At 44.9% G+C, this 21,748-nt stretch overlaps 1 protein-coding gene across 1 annotated transcript in view; it reads right to left on the bottom strand.

Annotated features, from left to right (window-relative positions):
- Positions 1 to 15,202: 15,202 nt before the first annotated feature.
- GSDMC (gasdermin C) overlaps positions 15,203 to 21,748 on the bottom strand; it is a 33,206-nt gene continuing 26,660 nt past the window's right edge. Inside the window, 4 exon segments of the mRNA XM_060202393.1 lie at positions 15,203 to 16,252; positions 16,912 to 16,985; positions 18,208 to 18,346; positions 18,686 to 18,832. Of these exon segments, the coding sequence (XP_060058376.1) occupies positions 16,013 to 16,252; positions 16,912 to 16,985; positions 18,208 to 18,346; positions 18,686 to 18,832 (600 nt within the window). The 3' untranslated portion in view covers positions 15,203 to 16,012.

Below are 21,748 nucleotides of genomic sequence, written 5' to 3'. Positions count from 1 at the left end.
CGTAGCCTGAGAAGTGCATTCTTCCAGGAAGAGGAAGCGGCATCCTGAGGTGGGGCCTGGACCGGGAATAAAGGTCTTAGGCCGCACCGAGGTCTTCCCCTGGTGCTCCCGTGGCGGTCATGTGAGGGCGCTACATGCAGAGGCCAGATGGCAGCATGACCCTGCCGGCCTGTTCTCACTTTGACTGCTGCAACCAGAAGGCCGCCTCCCTCCGCCACTCCTCTGCACCTGCGAGCAGGTGAGCCACCCCCCCCCCCTTCTGCCCTTCGCTGCTGGTCCAGAGGAAGCCCGCTGGGAAGCTGAGTGTCAAGGACACCCACATTCCAGCTCACACACCACCTGTCCCCAATGTCAGAGGCAGCTTACAGGCAGACTACACACCTCAATGGTGGTAATTCATTAGTTAACTAATTCAGAGCAAGACTTGTTCTCCAAGCCAACTTCAACGGAGAGCTAACTCTACTCAAATGAAAAGACACCCGGATGACCACTTTTCTTTTGAACTGAAGTGATGTGGTCTACAACACACCGCATTCAAGAAAATCTGTTTCTGGAGTAGGGAGACAGTGCAAAACATGACACACCAGACTTTCATGCCTCAGGCCTGGAGGTGGGCAGTTCAGTCTCCAGCACCACCGTAAACACAAGAGCTGAGCAGTGCTGGGGTCAGTCTCTTTCTCTCTGAAATAAACAAATAAAGAAAGATGGATAAATAATTTCCAAGACCAAAGAACCACATTTCTCTCTCACCCCTGCTTTTGTGTCTGCCAAAGCCTTCATACCAGGTACTGATATCACAGTTACCATTCATTGTATTTCTTCCAGAAAAGCATCTTGAGTACCAACTACATACTGGGTTCTCTATAAATACTAATTCATTTGATCTAACAACAGCTGAATAAGATGAGAACAATGAAGTTTAGAGAGTTTTTTTTAACTTTTTAAAAGATTTTATTTACCTATTGGATAGAGACAGAGAATTGAGAGGGGAGGGGGAGATACAGAGCAAGAGAGACAGACAGACACCGGCAGCCCTGTTTCACCACTTGTGAAGGTTTCCCTCGGCAGGTGTGGACCGGGGGCTTGAACACGGGTCCTTGTGCACTGTAGTGTGTGCGCTCCACTAGGTGCGCCCCAGCATATGAGATATTTATCAGAATTGACTCAACTTCAAACCCCAATTTCTTGTCTCTGTCCCCACTATTCCTGATCACAGTAGCCTTCTCGGTGTTTGAAGTCAGTGTTTTTGTTCCCACACAGTGAGTCCTAACATGCTCACCAGCCTGGATTTCATATTTGTTGACCAAGGTGCCAATATTTTGAAAGGGTTTAGCCTTTTGGATGAATTTGTTCTCAAACACTTTTTTACTTTGCTTATGGAAAGACATTTAAGTCTGTCCACCTGAGTTTTAACTCAGCATGAAATAATCATATTTTTCACAGAACCCATCAATATTGGCAGCAGAAGCGATGAACATCTGACTCAATGATAGCTTTCCAGAGACCTTTCAGAGCGTCTTCTCCCACAAAGTCATATTGGGAAGGGAGATGTAGTCCAGGGACGTTAATAGACAAGTGTTAACAACTCTGCCATTACCCATTTCTCCCAGTATTCCATGTTCACCCATCAGGGAAGAAGCCCAAAGAGGAAGAAAGAGGGAAGGGGGCAGGGTAGGCAGGAGAGCTGAACCAGGAGAAAAGACTGCCCTTAACTCAGGAACTCGCTGGAAACTCCAAGCTCCTGCTCTTTGGCTGTGCTGCCACCTTCTGGCAAAACTTGGAAATGCACCATATAGATTCAAGGCAAACTGGAGTGATCTTAATATAAAGCTTTTATTTATTTTATTTTTAATTTCTGTTTGTTTGCTTGCTTGATTTCTTGTTTCTTTGAAAGAGAGAGATGGAACCAGATCATCACTATAGCATCTTAAATGCCTGGAATCAAACTTAGGACCCCCTACCTGAGAGTCCAACAATATGTGTGTGTCTGTGTGTGTGTGTGTGTGTGTGTGTGTGTGTGTGTGTGTGTGTGTGTGTGTGTTTAAGATTTCTTTTATAATTGTTTGTTGTGGAGACAGAAATTGAGAAGGAATGAGGGAGGGGGATGGAGGGAGGGAGAGAGAGAGACAGAGAGAGAGAGAGAGTGGTGGTTCACCTGGTTGGGCGTACATGGTACAGTGAACAGGGACCTGAGTTTAGGCCCCCAGTCCCCGTGTGCAATGGGAAAGCTTTGCAGGTGGTGAAGCTGGGCTGTGGGTGTCTCTCTATCTCTCTCCTTCCCTATCTCCCCCTTCCCTCTAGATTCTGACTATCTCCATCCAATGAATTAAGACAATGAAAGAACTTTAAGACTGATTTATCTATATGAATCATCTCACCAGCATCTCCAGCCTCTCTGTCTGGTCACACTTCCCACTGATCCTGAGTCATACCTAAATGGGAAGAATGAATCCTCCAGTCCCTTCAAGGGAGCTGAGTCTTACGTCTGACTTTTCCTTGCCAACAGGAAGGGAACTGTTACAGACATCAGTACTTGGCATCTCTGTGACTTTATATTTCACTGTTTAGCAACAAATTAGATCTTACAGATCTCCTTGAGTCATGCATACAAGTAGCTAAGCCTGATATGTACATTTAATTTATTTTTCCATTTCTTGGCAGTATTCAAATAATTTGGCCTTGTTGGGAAATTGTGCAGATGTGGTCAAGCTTGGCAGGGCCCACAAACCACCCTATTCCATGCTAGTATTATTAGCTACATACCAATCTTCTGCTTTGTCTGACATATGACTAAAGGTCTCCTTCCTAAAGTCCCCGCAGGATATTGCTAATTCCCGCCAACTGAATCCCTGGCAACGGTTGCTAGGGAAGCCCCCACCATTTCCAGCCCCACCCACTTATGGTATTGTGAAGGCCACTTCCGGTTTTACCCTATAAAGCCCACTTCTGTTCCTGGTTTCACACTCTTCTCTTCCACTCCTCTCTCCTGTCCTGACCTGGAGAAGGGCTGGCGTGCAGACCATTGTGGTTTGGCGCCACATGGCTTAACCTGCTGTGCTCACACCTGACTCTGGGGCTCCATCATTAATGAACATTTGTATTGCTACGGCCATGAGCTTGGTTCCTGGATCATCTCTCCCTCCCACCCGCGAAGCTGGCCCGGCATGGCCCAGTCTTCTTGTAGAATTGTTGTTTTCGACTGGCTGGCTTCACAGGCGGGTAACAGACGACCAGGGACTGAATGTTGATGATTCAGTACATTTCTGGTGTTTCCTCCTACTTTAAGTCAGCTACATTACTTTCCTATTGTTGTTTAACCAATTACCACAAGCTAAGCAGCTTAAGACATGAACTTAGTACACTATGGGTCTTTGCTCAAAGTGCCAGACAAACTTTCTGATGCGCTGCTTAAGGTCTATACAAACCAAAGGCAAGTTTCAGAGGTTCTGGGAAGAATTTGCTTCCAAGTTTATTTAGGTGGTTGTCAGAATCCAGTTTCTTACACAATGTGATATCCAGCTAGAAAGAAAAATAGACATGCTCACTCACTGAATATGGGATGGGCTCACTCACAGGCAGAAGTCGAAAAACAAGATCAAGAGAAAATACTCAGCAGAACCTGGACTGGAGTTGGTGTGTTGCACCAAAGTAAAAAAACTCGGGGTGGGGGGGGAGGTTGGGGGGATACAGGGCCTGGAAAAGGATGACAGAGGACCTAGTGGGGATTATATTGTTATGTGGAAAACTGATAAATGTTATGCATGTACAAACTATTGTATATACTGTCGAATGTAAAACATTAATTCCCCAATAAAGAAATTTAAAAAAAAAAAGAAACAGAAGGATGAATATGGGATGATCTCTTTCTCAGGCAGAAGTTGAAAAACAAGATCAGAAGAGAAAACACAAGAAGAACCTGAACTGGAATTGGCGTATTGCACCAAAGTAAAAGACTCTGGGGTGGGTGGGAGAGAGAACACAGGTCCAAAAAGGATGACAGAGGACTTAGTGGGGGGTTTATTGTTCTATGAAAAACTGGGAAATGTTATGCATGTACAAACTATTGTATTTACTGTCGAGTGTAAAACATTAATCCCCAAATTAAAAAAAATCTAAAAAGAATAATAAATAAGTAAAAGAAAAAGAAAACTTAAAAAATAATCACTCACTTACTCAGCAGAGGTTAGTTTTTCTCTCATCTTTCCCTCCTCCACCTGTGTTTCTCTCTCTTTCCTCTCTACCTTTTATCTCAGCATTTACCTAATTTCAGTTGAAACAGATCTGTAAAAGCAAAACAGAGGATCTAAGATTACTGGAAACAAGTGAAGCCCCAGATAACACCTAAGTCCCATTATGCACATGACTATCTCAACACTTAAAAGGAAGGAAAAAAAAAAGTCATTTCTTTGCAAAATCTGTGTGTGAGACCAGACAAAACCTGCCCATGTCTGGGACTCACCACCTTGAACTATTTCTTTCTTATCATCATTATCTGGATGGAAAGACGTGTGGATGGGAAGGAAGTGGGTCAGAAATGCCAAGACGGGGCTGCTGTAAGCCTTCTCTGGCCCTCACCTGCAACCCCAGGTTTTTCATCTGGACCAGGTGGAGCAGCTTCTTCCCTCACTGTAACCCGGAGACGCCTGCTATCCAAACAGTTCCGGGATGCTTGTTAAAACTCAGAATCCCAGGGGGCTGGGAGGTGGTGGCATGCATAATACACTGGCCTCTCAAGCATGACATCCCAATAAATCTCGATAATAAATCTTTTAAGGAATAAATCCTGGGGGCTGGGTGGCGAGGCACCTGGTTGAAAAGCACATGATGTTTGTCTTTCTGACAGGGTTGGCTATTTCTGAGCTAAGATCTTCATTGTTACTAAACCATCCTCTCCATGCGTTTTAAATTCACAGTGTGGTGGCTGTGTCTTCTAGTGACATTCTCTCCCCCACCTGACTAAGTCTACTTCTGGGACCATTTACCTCAGTCTGAACTGTATTCAAAGTGTCCCTGAGGGGAGCAGGGTGGTAGCACAGCGGGTTAAGCGCAGGTGGCGCAAAGCACAAGGACTGGCGCAAGGATCACAGTTCAGGCCCCCGGCTCCCCACCTGCAGGGGAGTCACTTCACAGGCGGTGAAGCAGGTCTGCAGGTGTCTGTCTTTCTCTCCCCTTCTCTGTCTTCCCCTCCTCTCTCCATCTCTCTCTGTCCTATCCAACAACAACAACAATAATAACTACAACAATAAAACAACCAGGACAACAAAAGGGAATAAATAAATAAATAAATGCGTCCCATAGGCCCTATTTGGAGTTTTGTTTTCTTTTGTTTTCCTTTGTAATTATTTGGTAAAATGATGGTCAAATTTTTGAATCTTTAGTTCCTTGAGTTGATTTCATGAGTTTTCTGAACTCTGTTTTTGTCATTTTTCAGATCTGTCTCTATTTCCCAGTTTCTGCATTTAGTGTAATTTTCCTTGTTTTGCCAGCAGGAGATGCTGTGGCTAATGTATTAGATTTCCCTGTTTATGTATCTTGGTGGAGGAGGGGAGATTTTATCCTGAGGAATCAGGCCAGTTTGGTGTCTTTGCTGTCAATATAGGGTCTCCCTGTTATTAGTTCTAGCCTCTGTGGGGTAACAGCACTGGAAACTTAAGAAGTCACCGTTGCAAATTGGTGAGTTCTTAGGTAATTCTTTTTAACAGTTGTTCAGCTTCTGCCAAGAAGTGGTGCACCTCAGCTGTCAATCTCCCAATTAGCCAGCCATCTCAGCCTTTATTTCTGAGAATCTCCCCCTCGCCCCTTTTTACCCAAACCCACATTTCTGTACTCACCTGTGGCTTGGTAAGTTTCGAAAGAAATTCTAGTCATGTTTTGTTGAGTTTTCAGGTGATTTTCTTGGCTTTTCCTAGTTGACCAGGGAGAGCTAAGTCAATCTACCGTTACTCCATAGCTGTGCCCCAGAACTGACTCCAAAATAGGGATTTTTCAGGACAAGGAGAGAGTTTCTTGTAATCTTAAAAGAAGCTTAAAGTGACAGCAGTCAATTTTTATAACCAAGTTATTTAGGAGTTTATTTGTCTTTGCTAGCCAATGATTATGGATTTAGTTAAAACCGACATAGGTAGTAAAACAGGGTGAGGGATCAGGAAAAGAGACATGAAGGCATGCAAACAATACCCCAAGGATTCCAGGACAAGGACAGATACAGACTTTACAGAGAAGAAGTCTAAGGCCAGACCACCCTGAACACATCCGATCTCATCTACAAAGAAGGAGAAAGGTTCCTGGTAGCCTTATAAGGAACTCAAAATGACAATAGCTAATTATTATTATAGCCAAGTAAATTAGGTGGGAACTTATTCTTAAAATAATTTTTTCAACAAGAGAAAAAGAAAATCTGAAACTCATTGATATGAAGACCTTCACTGTGTGTAAGACAGAAGTGAGGGAGAAGAGAGTACCAGCAAAGAGATGAAACGTCGCACTGTCAGACTGTGAAATACACAGCTTGGGCCAGGAGAGATACTTCAGTGCATTAGATCAAAGGACTTGTGTGAAAAAGAAGGGAGCCAGGCAGTGGCACAGCGGGTTAAGCGCACATGGCGCAAAGCGCAAGGACCGGCATGAGGATCCGGGTTCGAGCCCCGGCTCCCCACCTGCAGGGGAGTCCCTTCACAGGCAGTGAAGCAGGTCTGCAGGTGTCTGTCTTTCTCTCCCCCTCTCTGTCTTCCCCTCCTCTCTCCATTTCTCTCTGTCCTGTCCAATAATGATGACGTCAATAACAACAACATCAACAATAATAACCACAACAATGTTAAACAACAAGGGCAACAAAAGGGAAAATAAATAAATATTTTAAAAATCTAAAAAAGAAGAAGAACTTGTATGCCTGAGGACTCTGGTCCACAACTTCTGCATGCAGCAGAACACAGATTCCTAGCCTTTCAGGGAAGACTTTTCCCCCACTGCTAGGACCGTTCCCACCAGACTGTTAACGTCATAATTCCCAGGAAATGGGAAGCTGGGGGAGGGGTTTTGTCATAGGGCAAAGACCTATCCAAGCATGTGGCAGAAGCCATGAGTCTTTTCACTGATCACCGTCACTCTGCAGGCAAAGAGCAACAGTCAAAAAAAGACAGGACTTCCACCAGACTTTCCCTTAAGTCACTTTTGAATACCCATAATCCATCATGAGTTTACAGTCTATGCTATACAGCTGCCATATTCTGATGAAGTCAGTCATACAATAATTACATACACAGTTCTTTTTATTTATAGTCAATAAAACGATGTATTCCCAACACTTCATAGGAAGGAACTTGCCTGCTTCCCATTCCACAGCATGACCCTCAGAGGACTCAATAAAACTCAGGCAGTCTACAGTCTACTACTGAACCCTGACTTCAGATGTCCTTTATAAATTGCACTGCTAGTGCCAAGAGAAGACCAGAAAGCCCAGAAAGCCGGGTCCATCACTTGTGACTAAGTGGTTTATCTTCCTTTTTTTTTTTTAATTTTTTTTATATTTATTTTATTTATTTTTTCCCTTTTGTTGCCCTTGTTGTTTTATTGTTGTAGTTATTATTGTTATTGTTGGATAGGACAGAGAGAAATGGAGAGATGGGAAGACGGGGGGGGGGGGGGGGGGAGAAAGAGAGACACCTGCAGACCTGCTTCACCGCCTGTGAAGTGACTCCCCTGCAGGTGGGGATCCGGGGTTCGAACCGGGATCCTTATGCCGGTCTTTGTGCTTTGCGCCACCTGCGCTTAGCCCGCTGCGCTACAGCCCGACTCCCGTGGTTTATCTTTCTTCAGTTGGCTTTATCACAATCACAGAAAGACTAACTGGAAGCTGCCGTTCCCAATGTATACCACAGGGGGGAAGCAAAGAACATCTGTAGTGGCTTTTGGGGGGACCGGGTGGTGGTTTAGCTGGTAGAGTGTACGTGTATGTTTGGATGCAGGTTCAAGCCCCACTGCCCTCATGTGCAGAGAGGAAGCTTCAGGAGCGGTGAAGCAGAGTGGTGGGTACCTCTCCTCCTCTCTCCGTATCTCCCTCTTCCCTCTCAATTTTTCTCTGTCTCTATCCAAAATAAAAATAAGTAAATAGGGGGCACCGGGTGGTGGCACACCTGGTTGAGTACACATGCTACAATGCACAAGGACCCGGGTTCAAGTCCCTGATCCCCACCTGCAGGGGGAAAAGCGTTGCAAGTGGTGAAGCAGGGCTGCAGGTGTCTCTCTGTCTCCCTCTCTATCAGCTCTTTCCCTCTTAATTCTTGGCTGTCTCTATCCAATAAATAAAATAAAATAAAAATGAATAAATAAAAATTAAAAGTCTAGAAGAAATGTATAATATTTCCCAGAAATCTGGAGCCTGTTTGTGTTGCTGGTGGCTGTCTGCCTGCCTGCTGGCTGACTCGGGCCTCAGCTAAAGCACAGAGAGGGACACATCCTAGCAGGAAGAACTCCCTAGCATCCCCAATGCAGGTCCACCTGTGACTTTTCAGTTCCAGCTTCAGGCCACACCTGTTAATCAGGTCACAGCTGATAGCCAAGCCCTTGCCCTGCCTGGAGGAGGTGAGGAACTACAGTTTCCGTGAAGGGGTAGACAGAACATTATTTGAAACTGGGCTCCACCATGCTTCTTACACAAAAGCAACAGTATCAGATGTTACAGGTCAGCCTTTGGCATTGAAAAGAGAAAATTATCCCAAAAGCCCCAAGGGGTAACAGGAAAAGGTGAAGTTCTATGCTCAGTGTGATGGAGACGTTACTGGAAGTCCTTGACTCTGATTCTTTGGCGACTTCGTGGTGAAACTGACATTAATCTTGCAGGTGGTGGCAGTCATAAAACTGGAGGTGTATGTGGATGTGTTTGGTGTGCATGTCTATGCAGTGAGGTGATGTATGTACAGATGGCATTGAGAGAGAGAGGGAGGGAGAGAGAGAGAGAGAGAATTAGCTGTGCAAGTAAGGGTCATTTGTTGAAGAGTTTCCTTACCCTAGACTTCCTGATATTTGTTATTATAAATCTTACTGATTTGGGCCTGTGCTCCCATGTTTTCAAAAGCAGGTCTGTGCGTGGTCTGGGAGGTGGCGTAGTAGATAGAGCATTGGACTCTCATGCATGGGGTCCTGAGTTCAAGCCCTGACAGCACATGTACCAGAGTGATGTCTGCTTCTTTCTTTCTCTTCTATCTTTCTCAAGAATAAATAAATAAATAAAATCTTGTTTGTCACCAGGTACATGTCTTTGTCTAAAAATACCACGAGCCCTGTTTCTTCAGGCTGTCCTTTGTTACAAACCTCACACTCTGAGGCAGCAGTCTAGAAAAAGTCAAGAGTTTTTACTGGCCCACAGGCCTAAGGATAATGCAACGTGCACTTACCCATGAAGTCTGATGTCTGACGTCTTCCGTAAGAGTCTGGAGACTGTACACAGGATGTCCCAGGGCGACACCCAGTATTTCTTAGGAGAGCAAAGAACAGTGCACTTTGACGCCGTGGCTTTCACACAACAGATACTGTAGTTAAGTTTTAAACATCCCTACCTACATTTCTGATGTCTCCCTCGCCAGGAATATATATCCTGCCCTTTCAATATTGATGTACAACTGCATGTGATTTGTGCCTTGACATTTGCTCCTGGTTTGCGTTAAGCTTCAAACACATCTTTGATTTTCCTCGTTCCTTTTTGATGTGATACATGAGTTTTACCAATACTCTTTCCGAGTTCTGATCAGGGTCATGCCCTTGACCTTGTCCCATCAGGGATGTCCGTCATGCTCCCTCCAGATCTCTTTAGATCTTTGGCCAGTGACTGAAATGAATTTCACTCGACCCTGAGATGCATAGATCTCAGGGTCCCGGCATCGGGTTGATTCTCTCCACCTGTGTAGTCACCATAGAAACTACTCAGATGCCTTGAACCCCCGAATCTTTTAGCACTGTGGGGACTCCCTGCAGAAGATTGTGTAGCTAGAGGCTGGAGTCATCTACTACACTGAATAAATGTGACTGTTTTTTCTATAAACAGATGCCAGGCTCCATTTCATAGGGAGAATTTTTCCCAATGAAGTGTTCCGCCCTTATTGCAACTTGAAGTGAACATGAAAAATCGTATTTGGTGCCCAGAGAGTGGAGCAGTAATAGAGCTTCATACGTCTGAAGAGGTGGCCTTTAGTTATTTAAATCATCAAATAAACAAGAAAATTGAAGGCCAGTGAGATAGAGTGGTACTGCAAGCTGGGCTGACATGCCTGAGGCCCCCAAAATGGTAGGGTCAATCCCCAGCAACACCACAGCCCCAGCTGAGCAAGTTCTGTCTCCCTCTCTCCCTCCTCCTCCTCCCTCTATCCCTCTTCCTGTATTCCTCTCTCTCTCTCTTCTTTCTCTTCTTCTCCCTCTCCCTCTACCCCTCTCCCTCTCCCCCTCCCTCTCTCCTCTTCCTCTCCCTCTATTACTCTCTCTCCCCCCTCTTCCTCTCTCCTCTCCTTCTCCCTCTCTCCCTCTGTCCCTCCCCCTCTCTCCCTCTCCATCTCCCTCTTTCTCTCTTCCTCTCCCTCTCATTAAAACAGATAAAAACAAATCCAGATACAAATTGAGATGAATATCTTTACAAGATTAAACTGAGCAGGTGTTCCCCTCTGGGACATGTCTGGGATATGGGAATTAGTTTCAGCCTCTAGACGCGAGAACATGAATTGATCTAGAATCATTTTCCACATCCTGAATGAAGCAGTGGCAAATATTGTATGAGCACATGAATGTCAAGTTCTTAGGTTGGCGCCTAGCACACGTGAAGTATCCTCTTACCACACAGTGTGTTTGCGTCTCCTGGGTCTGTAAAGAATCAATCTGCAGATCAGAATTCCGGATGGATTTGGCTGACTCTCACGTAGGGCCTATCTATATAAGGCAATAGACAAGCTTCTAGAAACACTGGGAGAGCTGGCTTCCAATTTAACTGAGGTTGCTACCAGAATCTACTTAATACAGTGACAGGGCTGTTTTCTGTTTCCTTGCTGATCACCTACTCGGGCCTCCTTTCAGCAACTTAAGGCTTGTTCTTTCTCTTGCAACTTCCTTCATCCTTAAACTCAGAAACATCAAATGAGTCTTGCTCCCATTTGGAATTGCTCAGAATTCTGTATTTATCTGTTTAAGCAAAGTCTTCTGATCCAAAGGATTTATTACATTAGATTAGATCCACTAAGGTATAATTTTTTAAGTTCTGGACTGTATTTATTTTTTATTGGGGAAGATTAATGGTTTGCAGTAAATACAGTTGTTGGTACATGTGTAAAATTTCTTAATTTTCTGCAAAACACTCTCAACCTTATCTGAGACAAGCCACAAAGATAAAAATAAAAATAGGGTATAATCTTTTCTTTTTACACCTGCAGACCTGCTTCACCGCTTGTGAAGTGACCCTCCTGCAAGTGGGGAGCCAGAGCTCAAACCAGGATTTTTGAGCCGGTCCTTGCACTTTGTGCCATGTGCGCTTAGCCCTCTGCACTACCGCCTGGCCCCCAAGGTAAGATTTTTAAAGACCAATAAAGTCATGTAACAAAGTGAAACGAGAGAAACCACGTGGTGGCACACCCGGCTAAGCGCACACAGCACTAAGCACAAGGACCCAGGTTCGAGCCCCCAGCTCCCCACCTGCAGGGGGCTCGGCTCACAAGCAGTGAAGAAGGTCTGCAGGTGTCTATCTTTCTGTCTCCCTCTCTATCTCCCTCCTCTCTCAATTTCTCTCTATCCTATTGAATGGAAAAAAAAAGTCACCAGGAGTGGTAAATTCATAATGCCAGCACCAAGCCCCAGCAACTGGAGGCAAAAAAAAAAAAAAAAAGTGAAATGACAATAGAGTCCTCCATAGGCTCTGGGGACTTGGGCTTTGGGATTACAGGAAACATTGTGAAAAATTTGTCCATTATACAGTCTCACTTTTTTTGTTTGTTTTTTGTTTTTTCCAGAATCAGCCTCCTCTAAACACCATCAGATCGGCGGGTAAATTTGGTTGGCAACTTCAGACTCAGCCTTTCATAGATGCCTTTGCTGTCCTCTGATGTCTGTAAAGTGCTGACGTAGTTTGCTCCCACGTCCACAATGACCCTCTATAAAGGGAAATCATCCTCACCTGCCTTTTACTTTTGCTTCATTGACTTAATAGTGATCAACAAAACTGTAGGATAAGAGGGGTCCAATTCCACACAATTTCCACCTCCAGAGTTCTGCATCCCATCCCCTTTACTGAGAGTTTTCCTGTTCTTTGTCCCTTTGGGATCTTGGACCCAGGATCATTATGGGGAGCAGAAGCTGGGAGTTCTGGCTTCTGTAATTGCTTCCCCACTGGACACGGGTGTTGGCAGGTTGATACATACCCCCAGCCTGTTTCCATTTTTCCCTCATGGGGCCCGGTATAACTCTAAAACTCTAACTACTTATTCAACACTCTCATTTGATGTTGGTCTGCTTCTAAATTCTGCTTCTAAGACCTCTTCTGTTTCATTGGTTTAATCCCCCCTGCTTAACACTGTATTCTATTTACATAACCACTGTTAACTAAGCACCTCCCTGCCTCCAGGGCATTGGTTTAATCCTCATTGTTTTGCACACTTTTTCCTTCTCCCCACCCCCTATCCTACGTACATCCTCTTCGGACCTGACTCTTCTGCCTCAGGATAGATAAGGACAGGATTGTGATTAGAGAGAGCTTAGATTGTGCTGCGTTCCACATGAATACAGACTGAACTGTGCACCACTCAGCCACGAGTCCCTGGTCGTCTCTCTCTCTCCCGCCCGCAAAGCCAGCCCAGCAACTTGATATATCCCAAACATCCAGTTCAATATGCCCAATTCATGTAAGATTCTCCCAGGGCTGGGTGATGGTGCACCTGGTGGAACAAACATGTTACAGTGTACAAGGACCCAGGTTCAAGACCCCAGTTCCCACTTACAGGGAGGAAGCTTTGTGAGTGGTGAAGCAGTGCTGCAGGTGTTTCTCTGTCTCTCTCTCTCTCTCCCTATTTATCTCCCCCTTCCTCTCAATTTCTGGCTATCTGTACCCAGTATATAAATAAATATATTAAAAAAGAAAAATCTTCATATAAGATTCTCCTAGCCAAGTATGAATCAACCTGCTGACACCCATGTTCAGCAGGGAAGCAATTACAGAAGCCAGACCTTCCACCTTCTGCACCCCACAATGACCCTGGGTCCATACTCCCAGAGGGATAGAGAATGGAATACGGAGGATAGAGGATGGGATACGGAGTTCTGGTGGTGGGAACTGTGAGGAACTCCACACAGTTATCCTCTTATCCCAGAGTCTTGTTAGTGTTTCCATTTTATAAATAAAAACTTTTTTAAAAAAAGATCATAAAATGTTCTCTATCATGGACCAGGAGATGGCACAGTGGATAAAGCGTTGGACTCTCAAACCTGAGTTCGATCCCCAGCACACATATACCAGGGTGATGTCTGATTCTCTCTCTCTCTCTCTCTTCCTCTCTCTCTCTTCCTATCACTCTCATTGATGAATACATACAATATTTTAATTAAAAAAAAGATTCTCCCAGCCAAAGTCTAATTATTGGCCATTGATCACAAAGCACAGTACTACGGGTCATCCAGCTGTTTAAATCAGAAAATAGAACCCAATCATCTCATAGTCTTATTTTTAGATTTGTCAATTTACTTATTTGCATGAGATGGGGAGAGGGAGTCAGACCAGAGCATGTTGAAGTCAGTACCGTGCCAAGGATCCAGCCCCAAAGAAATTGACTCTACCTGCTGGGCTGCCTCCCTGCCTGTGTTTGTTATGTCACAGGAAACCCTTGGGTGAGGACAGCACTTTTATGTGCCATACTCTCGACCCTATCTTCCTCTACGGTCACTCCGAATGCTCATTCCATCGTTGTTTTGTGTTTTTTTCAAGAGGCAAAAGGTTTTGAAATGTATTTATCCAAAGATCAGATATGGATGACCAGAAAGAATACGAAGTGATGCTTAGACTGTAAGTCATCAAAGAAAAGTATTTCACAGCAAAAATGAGATGCCGGGAGTCGGGCTGTAGCGCAGCGGGATAAGCACTTGTGGCGCGAAGCGCAAGGACCGGCATAAGGATCCGCTCGAGCCCCCGGCTCCCCACCTGCAGGGGTGTCGCTTCACAGGCGGTGAAGCAGGTCTGCAGGTGTCTGTCTTTCTCTCCCCCTCTCTGTCTTCCCCTCCTCTCTCCATTTCTCTCTGTCCTACCCAACAATGACAACATCAATAACAATAATTACAACAACAAAACAAAGGCAACAAAAACAGAGTAAATAAATAAAAAATATTTTTAAAAACTGAGATGCCAGCTCATACCCACTGGAATGACCACAGCGAGCTGTTGGTAACATGTGTAAGCCTGATAGAGCTTAGGGAGAACTACCCCCATCTTTGGATGGAGGTCTGAGAAGATAACCTCTTGGTAAGTCTCTCTCAATCAAGGTGAGCATAAGGGGGGAAACTGAGACTTGGTTCTTTCCTTCTTGACTCTCAGGCCCACAGAAACCCCAGTACTTCCCTCCATTAACTGCAGGCCACATGGCCGCAGATTCATTCATTCAAAGTCACCTTCTGATCACAGAAGAACACACCTTATCACACACTTCATCACACACCTCAGACCCCAGACAAGAGAAATTCGAAACTATATGGCCTTTTGATATTCATCTTCTCTCTGTCTCACCCTACGGGTTTAACCCCTATGCTTCTCTCAAATACCTCTGGATAATTAAGTTGCTTGTGTCATGGAAAATAACTGTCTTGTATCTCATCAATTCCTGTCATACCAGCCCCCTACCTTAGGGGCATGCTGACTGTTAAGAAACCTGTAATTTCTGTCATATTGCAACAATAATTACCTCCATTGTTTTTCTGTTTAACTCATGTCAATTTTGCTAATAAACGGACTCTAGGATTCTGGGATTCAAAGGACTCAGATTCTAGATTCACGCTAAGAGTCCCCTGGTGTCTTTTACTTCGTGTCACCCCTGTTGTGAGTGAGAAAGAACCAGCCCGTTACCTTTCCCCTGGGAAACACCCTGCCAGAGAAGGAGAGAGACACCCCAAAAGCGAGCCTTCCCGGAAGGTAGAGAACAGCCCATTCGTGCATATTCATGGGCATGTGCGTCTATACACATTTAAACAGACATGGGTTATGGGAAGATTTTATTTAAATAATTTTAGGTTAACAAAATATATCGAGAATAAAAGTAAATTCTCATATAGCTCACGCCCAGTTACCCAGTTAAGAACATTTAATGTTCTCCCACATTTCCTTAGTCATTTATCTGTCATTCCACCATCTCATCAATCCATCTTATTTTTATGCATTTTGAACTTACTGGTGTTTAACTTGACGCAGAGCTGTGTATACGTCCCTCAGAATGATCGATAATGCGTATTTTGACTAGCTCAATATTGCTTTACATTGTCTTTGTGTCAGATTCACAAACAATGAAGTCCTCTGTACTATCTATAGGACACTGGTTCATGAGTTGGAGAGATGCTCAAAAGTTGTGTAAGATGGAATGGGTGTATTGCACCAAAGTAAATGACTCTGGGGTTGGGGGGGGGGAATACAGGTCCTTCAGAGGACCTAGTGGGGGTTGTATTGTTATATGGAAAAATGAGAAATGTTATGCATGTACAAGCTATTGTATTTACTGTAGAATGTAAAACATTAATTCCCCAATAAAGAAAAAAATTTTTTAAAGTTGTGTAAGATAAGAATTTTCTGATCATGCAGAACATTTTTTCAGTCCTTGTTCACTCCCTGAAAGTCAGAGAGACAGAAACCTACTTCCTCTGGATGCCCCATGCCCTCCAGGACACACGCAATATAGACAGGCGGAGACAAGGTGGGCAGGACTGATTTCTCCCTTGCTCCTCCCACCCCCCCATCACACACACACACACACACACACACACACACACACACACACACACACACACACACCGTTCAGGCCTCAGCCAGCTGCTGCAGTATTGAAAGACACCCATACAGAGCACACAGGGACTCCTTGGCCTCCGGAACCCACACTGATCTGGGGCTATTGGGCTCTATATCCAGGCCACACTCCTCTAGCAGCCCGTAAGTAATGGTCAGACTCTCGCCCTGCACTGCGGCAAGGAGCTCGGGTCTAAAGGCAAAGGAGACGCTATCAGCGTGGTTGAAGTTGGGCTCCAGGATGCTCCTGACCTAGAAGAAACAGTGTGAGATGCTTTAGTGCAGTCTTTGGAAATGTGAAGAGACACTTCTTTCAAAAGGCCCTGCAGGAGTGCTGCCTAATGGGAGAGGCAGACGATGAAGTCAAGGAGAATGGCCGCCCTAGCTGAGTCGTGCCCTGGGACGCGGCTGACCTCAGCAACATTATCAGAGATCACTGAGCGCTTCTTCCTCTGCCACCAAAGGGAGATTCTAGGGTTGATCTTGTAGAATAGTGGTTAGGTTTTTGGAATTACAGGTGTATGTGTATATTTGTGCAGAATGTCCATCTCTGTAGATATATGTTTATATTTACATATGAAGATACGACAATTTCCACGTGAAAGCCATGTATGTAAAGTAGGGCTGTTACTGGGATCCCCCGAGCTCCCCAGATCTGTTTTCCCATGTGGGTGTGTTAGGTATGTATGCACTCTGCGGGGTCATTGTAGAAATCACAACACTGAGAAGGTAGATTCAAACCTGCTGCTCTCCACTGGAGCATGATCTGGGCATTTCCCAGTGACCATACCAGGAAAAGATCTTTGGTCTGAGAAGAAAGCTGCATCATCTCTGTATTCCCAAATTCGTTCTTGTATCAGATAATCTCACTCCCCTCCCAGAATGGTAGTCCCTGGATAAATGTTCCTCACCAGCTCCCGCTGATGCGGCAGGATCTTCTTCTTCATGGACTGAACCAGCAGGTCATGTTGAGTGTCAGTTAGAACTGGGGACAAGGGAGACAAGAAAGAAATAATATTACTGCCTTTCAGCCACCTAGTTGCACTACCATGATGCCAACATGACTTCCCTGGGCAGACAACCTCAGCAGTGTATCCTGGAACCCCAGTTTTCCAGAACCCTGCCCCACTAGAGAAAGAGAGAAATAGGCTGGGTATTGGGGGTCGGGCGGTAGCGCAGTGGGCTAAGCGCACGTGGTGCAAAACACAAGGACCAGTGTAAGGATCCTGGTTTGAGCCCCCAGCTCCCCACCTGCAAGGGCAGGGGGGAGTCTCTTCACAAGCAGCGAAGCAGGTTCTGCAGGTGTTTATCTTTCTCTCCCCCTCTCTGTCTTCCCTCCTCCCTTGATTTCTCTCTGTCCTATCCAACAACAACAACATCAGTGGCAAAAATAATGACAACAACGAGGACAACAAAATGGGAAAAAATGGCCTCCAGGAGCAGTGGATTCATAGTTCAGGCACCAAGCCCCAGCAGTAACTCTGGAGAGAAAAGTAAATAAGTAAATAAATAAAATTTTTTAAAAAGGAAATAGGCTGGGTGTATGGATCCACCTGCCAACATCCATGCTCAGCAAAGAAACAATTACAGAAGCCAGAACTCCCATCTTATGCACCCCATAAAGAATATTGGTCCAGACTCCCAAAGGGATAAAGAATAGGAGGGGATGGAACACAGAACTCTGGTGGTGGGAACTGTGTGGAACTGTACCCCTGTTACTCTACAATCTTGTTAATCATCATTAAATCACTAACAAATGTTTACCAGAGCAATTACCATCATTATGTATTACATAAAAATAAAGAAATAATAATGAATATATTTTCTTTTCTCCCCTGTAAATTAAATGAATCTATAAGAAAAGAAATCAGGAAGCAGATAAAAGCTTTTGGACTTGATATCAAGTTTCATGTCATAGGACATCCTCCTTGGTGTCTTTGAGATGGTCTTCAAGGCACTATAAGCTGTGAGCCAGAGGGTAAGATTCGGAGGCTGACAGCTAGAAGCTCCAAAGATATGCCAGATGAACTTCGACTGTTATTTCAAGACCTCTGTCTCTGTGCCACATAGCTAGTTTATCAAAGTGAAACCCTTAGCAGCAAGCGTGAAGACCAAAAGCTCTGTGTTTGAAAAGCCTGGCATATATGACACCTAACGCCTCTTTGTCAAGAAGTCTGGAAGCCAAAGCATACCCCAATCACCCTTACCCATCATGGCTCCAAGGATGTAAAGGATGCAGACATTTAGACTGGCCATTAGACTTCTTCCATGACTTGCTGCCTTTTGTATCTCATTTAGAATGTCGCGACCAGGACCATCCAAATTGCCCACCGGGTACTCTTCCAGCTATGGAAGAATAGTGACATTTGGTACTAACAATATTTGTACTATTAATGGTGTACAGCATTAATTCTGCCTGTGTCATCTTTCTCTATAAGTGGTCAAATGAAGAGCAGGCACTGAAGCTTTCTAATTGCCCGCAAAAGATTCCCAACAGCCTCAGGATAGAAAGCTGAACCCCTGACCACTGTTCGTGGTGCCTGGGTAAGATCCTCAGTCTCACATTCTTCATTCTGCTGATAGCGTCTCTTCTCCTCCTTCTCTATAGATCTGGGTCTGTGTATCTCCTAACTCCATCAGCTTTATAGGTTTCATCAGTCCCAGAAAGCCGTGGCGTGTCCTCACCTTGTCCATGAGGTCCTGTAGAGCTTCTCAACTCCCACGCACAGCCAGAATATCATTGAATATAACACCCTGAACATCCTTTGACAACTGTGCCAGTGTTTCCATCTCACGAGCAACCTCTTTTTGTAGGCACTGGAAATCTGCAGTCAGGAGTCAATGTTAACAACACCACAAATAGGAGCATTTATGCATTAGAACATCCCTGTAATAATAACCACTTCCCCGTCAGCATAAGCTAGGCACTTCTAATTCCTTTCAGCTGATAACCAAAGTCCATCTGCAAATGGCGAAACAGCTCTAGAGAAGTAGGTATAGACAACCTAGCTGAAATGAGGAGAAAGGGGGCCCGGCGGTGGCACACCTGATTAAACGCTCACACTACAGTGCACAAGGCCCTAGGTTCAAGCCCCTGGCCCCCACCTGCAGGGGAAGAGCATCACGAGAGATGAAGCAGGGCTGCAGATGTCTCTCTCCCTCTCCAACTCCCCCTCCCCTCTCAGTTTCTCTCTGTCTCTATCCAGTAATAAATAAAAGTATATTTTTAAAATGAGGAGAGAGGTAGGATGGAGATTAAATAGAAACTCTAAAACTGGGAGTCGGGCTGTAGCGCAGCGGGTTAAGCGCAGGTGGCGCAAAGCACAAGGACCGGCATAAGGATCCCGGTTCGAACCCCGGCTCCCCACCTGCAGGGGAGTCGCTTCACAGGCGGTGAAGCAGGTCTGCAGGTGTCTATCTTTCTCTCCCCCTGTCTTCCCCTCCTCTCTCCATTTCTCTCTGTTCTATCCAACAACAACGACAACAACAATAATAATTACAACAATAAAACAAGGAGGGAATAAATAAATAAAATAAAATATTTAAAAAAAAAAAAGAAACTCTAAAACTGTGTTACTAGCAGAATAAAATGACCAGAGACATATCTGAAATCATTGAATTACAGCTGTGGGCTCTAGTTATTAGACACGTAGGTGTGTGAGGCTCACTTTGTGCATCTGTTAAATGGAACAGGCCGTGAGGACTTGCTGGGCTCTCTGTGTGAAGTGCTTTGAATCGTATATGGCGCACACATGACGGTCTCTTCTCAGATACTTGTGCTGTGTCATCTACATCCACATAGACTCAACTAACACGTGGTATTAAGGGCCCCCTCTCCCATGAGATTTCAGTGACCTCAAAGGGGCCTGCTGAGAATGTGTGACGGCACTCAAAGGAAGCTTGAAAGGGCTTTCAGGGCTGGGCGATGGCACACCTGGCTCAGTACAGATGACCCAGGTTCAAGCCCCTGCTCTCCACTTGCAGAGGGGACACTTCATCAGCAGTGAATCAGATCTGCAGGTGTCCTCTCCTCTCTCCCTCTCTATGTTCACCTCCCCCTCAACTTATCTTTGCCCTACATAACAAAAAGGAAATAGAAAAAGGAAGAAAAATGGCTGTCATGTGTGGTAGCTTCACACTGGAGACACCAAGCCTCAGCAATAACCCTGATGCAATAAATAATAATAAATAAGATTTTAAAAAGAAGCAGTGTGTCTATTTTGTTCTCTTCCATTTCCCAGTAAACAAAAATAATATTACGGTCACATAGCTTATCTAGGACTTTTTACCTATTCCCCAATAAGTCCTCAATAAAATGTCTGTTCATATGTGAAAGAATGATGGAGTGAAACAACGGACAGATAAAGTGAGGCTGACCAAGCTGGACACTTACAGAGTTCTGTTTTCCAATTACATTCACCCTTTGTTTAAGTCTCACAGTCCAGCAGTTTCCCACCCAGAACACAAGGCTCCTTCTAAATGAATACTTACTATTTCCAAAGGCTTCCTCTTTCCCTCCTGAAAAGATAATCACAGCCATCAAGTTTTTCCTCATTCTCAGTTTTGATGTTGCGACATTTTAGACGACTCTGCCCTTACTACCACCTCTTCCCTCCTTTTGACTCTTTTCCTGCCCCTTCCCAGTCCATTCTGTCACCACCGCAAACCCAGCTCAGGTCCCAGCAACCAGACACAGGCCCTACAGGCAATAAGACAGTGACAAAGCCAGTGTCTCTGCTCACCAGATGCGAGTGGGCTAGCAACCCATGCCATCCGATGTATACTTGGAAGCACCTAAAAAGACGTTAAATTCCCCACAGAACAGAAGCTTCTCAGGCCTTCTGCCTTCAGTGCCCCCAGCCACCTTTCCTTGCTCCGTTCCTGGCTTTGGCCAAGGGACTCGGACTCCAAAGCATCATGGAGTGGCAGCAAAATGAACTGGGCAGGCTTGCAGTTGTGTGACATGGTGGAACAATCAGCTTCTACCTTCACAGCAAAAACCCAAACAAGAAACCAAATGAACAGAAATGCCACTTACCAGCCACTATGACATGCTGCATCCCTGGAATGAGAAGCAGAAGTGCTGGCTCATTGTCTGTGCGTGGTTCCCCTCCCAGCTTCACCTCTCCTATATCACCTCGCCTTCCAATACCATCTTCGCACCTCCATCCTCACCTTATATTTCTTTATCATTCAACTTGACTTTTGTTGTTTCAAGATTACAGAAACACAGTATGAGGATTTTGAGAGGCTCCCTTTCTCATAGTTGATGTCAAACCCTAGGGGCCATGCACACACAGCACCATGACCTTATTACGAGGAGAGGAGGGCTAGAAGGATCTGACCACTGGTGATGTCCACTCAGGAGGGCAGACACACACACAGCCTTCTGCCCAGGCTTCTCTGTGATCCGTCCACACAGATAGCAGCAAACACGGCTTGTTTGTTTGCTTTTGCCAGTTTTTTAAATATTTATTTATTTATTCCCTTTTATTGCCTTTGTTGTAGTTATTGTTGTTGTCATTGATGTCATTGTTGTTGATATCATTGTTGTTGGATAGGACAGAAAGAAATGGAGAGAGGAGGGGAAGTCAGAAAGGGGGAGATAAAGACAGACACCTGCAGACCTGCTTCACTGCCTGTGAAGCAACTTCCCTGTTGGTGGGGAGCCGGGGCCTCGAACCGGAATCCTTAAACCAGTCATTGCGCTTTGCACCACATGCACTTAACCCACTGAGCTACTGCCTG

The sequence above is a fragment of the Erinaceus europaeus genome, chromosome 1 (genome assembly GCF_950295315.1).
Source record: "Erinaceus europaeus chromosome 1, mEriEur2.1, whole genome shotgun sequence".
NCBI classification, from domain to species: Eukaryota; Metazoa; Chordata; class Mammalia; order Eulipotyphla; family Erinaceidae; genus Erinaceus; species Erinaceus europaeus.
This window is presented reverse-complemented; position numbering and strand designations above follow the sequence as displayed.